General features: G+C 41.3%; 1 protein-coding gene across 2 annotated transcripts; it reads left to right on the top strand.

Moving 5' to 3' along the window:
- Window positions 1–715: 715 nt before the first annotated feature.
- LOC104447995 lies at window positions 716–2575 on the top strand. Of its 2 annotated transcripts, none has more exons than XM_010061757.3 (5): window positions 716–1060; window positions 1164–1232; window positions 1348–1445; window positions 1532–1731; window positions 2301–2575. In XM_010061757.3, the coding sequence occupies exons 1-5, from the start codon at window positions 903–905 to the stop codon at window positions 2406–2408; spliced, it is 633 nt and encodes a 210-aa protein (XP_010060059.1). In that variant the 5' UTR covers window positions 716–902; the 3' UTR covers window positions 2409–2575. The 2 variants fall into 2 exon arrangements, with proteins under 2 accessions (XP_010060059.1, XP_010060060.1); XM_010061758.3 differs by having other exon boundaries at window positions 1363–1445.

Consider the following 2575-nt stretch of genomic DNA (forward strand, 5'->3'; position numbering starts at 1 on the left):
GTGTGAATGTGCGCGAGAGAGAGAGAGAGTTTAAAGGATTTGGACTTGGTGATATTTCCTAAAGTAACAAGTGGACGTTTACGCACGACGTATATTCGACGATGCATTGAGAAGGGTAGGAGATGCGGATAGAAACACGGAGCAGGCTCCGCTTCCATGACTTAATCAAAACGGTCTAGAAGAATCGACTTTCTCTCTCTTTCAAACTTGATTAGTTGATAATGCATCGACTCATCATAGAAAATCTCCGACTATGTCTATCAAATGATGCGATGGTGATCACATCCTATAAGAAAGATCTCCGTGCAAAGTTCTTTCTATATATCTCGAGGGCTTCCTTGCTTCCTTTTCTCTCTTTTTGGTGGTTGTGGAAGGATTAAGCAGACATTTGTTTGAATTTTGTTCAAATTTTGGAAAATGCGTCTTCAAGTCGACGTCATACCCCCTTAAACCGTCTTTACAACTCTCAATTAGACAAAGGGGAAGGTGGGCTTGCATAGCTGGTCATGATAATCGATAGAATCTTGGGGGAAACCAACATGGACCGAGTAAAACCACGAGTGGATTAGGTGGTTCTTCTCACGCAAACGCATATGATATTCAAACCCACGTTAAGAAACGTGTTTCAGAAAAAAGAGACCGAGCTACGATCTTGACTTTATGCATAAACTATTGATATATATTAGACCTTGAATTCTAATTTTCTGGCAGCAAACCGTGTCTTGGCAGTAACATATATCTCGTTTCGCACGTTTACCATCCAATAATAAACCTCTCTCTTTCTATCCCTTTCGTCTCCAAATCCAAACCATCTCCTTTCTCTTTCTCAAATCTCCAACCCATCATTTTGGAAGCAAAGAGTGCTTGAGGCTGCACATAATCCGCAGGAAACAGAGACGCCTATGTCGACGACGAGGCTCATAATCTTGTCCCACAGTTTGACTGGCGTGGATGCCAGTCGGAGAAGCCGTTTGGCAACGGCCAGACAGATGGATCGTTGCCAGTTTGCAGATAGCAGGAGCTTGACGTCTCTCAGTGCTCGACAGAGTGCTCGAAGAATGTGAGTATTATCTTTATTTTCCACGGTTTCAGGATACTAAGTTCTGAAATTAGTTCTTCTGACTAGATATCGGCAGATTTAGAACTGATGTCTTTGTATCTAGGGATGTGGCTGTTCAGAGCAGTGTCGATCCGGTGCCACATCTTCCATCCGATGGATCTCCAAGTTCTTGGTAAGTTTTACTGAGTCCAAGATCTTTCTAATTGATAAAACCAGGTCCTGGTATTCAAATATACATTCGTATGGCTTTTCTTCTTTTTGTTAGCTCTTGCTGAAACTGGAATTAGCTCTTTACATGGCAGGAAATTATGGGTTCTGGGGGCGCTTATATCGGTGATTTTACCATTTTGGAGTAACAAATGGGGTCCCTTGTGGAAGCTGAAAAGTGAGTCTAAAATCGACAAGCTTATTATTGTTGAAATCTGAGCATGAGCTTGATAAGCATGGGAATGAATTTTGAAATTCTGGCAGATAAGGCTGAAGCGGTGGTCGAGACGATGGACCACGTAACGGAAATCGTGGAGGAGGTGGCAGAGAAGGTGGAGCATGTGGCGGAGGAGGTCGCCAAGCACCTCCCGGACGGCAGGCTGAAAGATGCGGTGACCTCGGTGGAGCATGTGGCGGAGATGGTGGACAAGGATGCTCATCTCGCCGGAGATATCATCGACAAGGTCTCACCTAATCCCACATCTTTCTTCATCAATGATAAAAACCCATTTTTCTACAATTTACAACCTTGCCTAGGAGTTGTTGCAGAACGTCTAGAACTGCCAAATTTGATTACACAATTTGGTGCTTGAAAAAGCAACGTTGACTAGAATTTTGGGGGCTATTATGAATGCTGCTTTGATTAACACCTAATCACGTGCAGGAGGAGATCAAGATAATTTTCATTTTGCAAGTGTCCATTTTTATAATTAGAACAAGTTTCCAATTTATTTATTTTTTTAATGAGATCCAAGATGGAGAATCTCTGTGCAAAATATAACCCACTTGCTTATAACCATTTGACCACCGCCATGTATGAGCTTGCTTACATTACCTTCTTTCCAAGTCCCACTAGTCCAACTCAACGGCGTTAATCATGTCAAATCATGATTAGACGACGGCTGGGATTATTGCCGTTTCTCATGCAATTCTCATTTTTCACCCATTAATGGTGGGTTTAATGGGGGATTAAATCTATGAATTATACAAATGGAATTTGAATTTGATCGTGCAAAAGAAATTTGAATTGCAGGTGGAGGAAGTGGAGGAGGAAGTGGACTCGTTCATGGAGCCAAGCAAGGTTAAAGACCGAGATGGCGAAATCTCCAAAGGAGGGGATGATCAAGATCAGAAGACCTAGCAGTTTTTATATATATAAGGAGGTTCTTTAGCATTTCGTGTTTAAATGTAAAATTTGATTTGTACCCAGTAAATAACATATTTTTTATAATAATGAGGAAGCTCGATTTAGATAGGCAAATTATATGTCCTGTCTCAAATAATAAAACATGTATTGATTCCATAAAA

This window comes from Eucalyptus grandis, chromosome 6 (assembly GCF_016545825.1).
Source record: "Eucalyptus grandis isolate ANBG69807.140 chromosome 6, ASM1654582v1, whole genome shotgun sequence".
NCBI classification, from domain to species: Eukaryota; Viridiplantae; Streptophyta; class Magnoliopsida; order Myrtales; family Myrtaceae; genus Eucalyptus; species Eucalyptus grandis.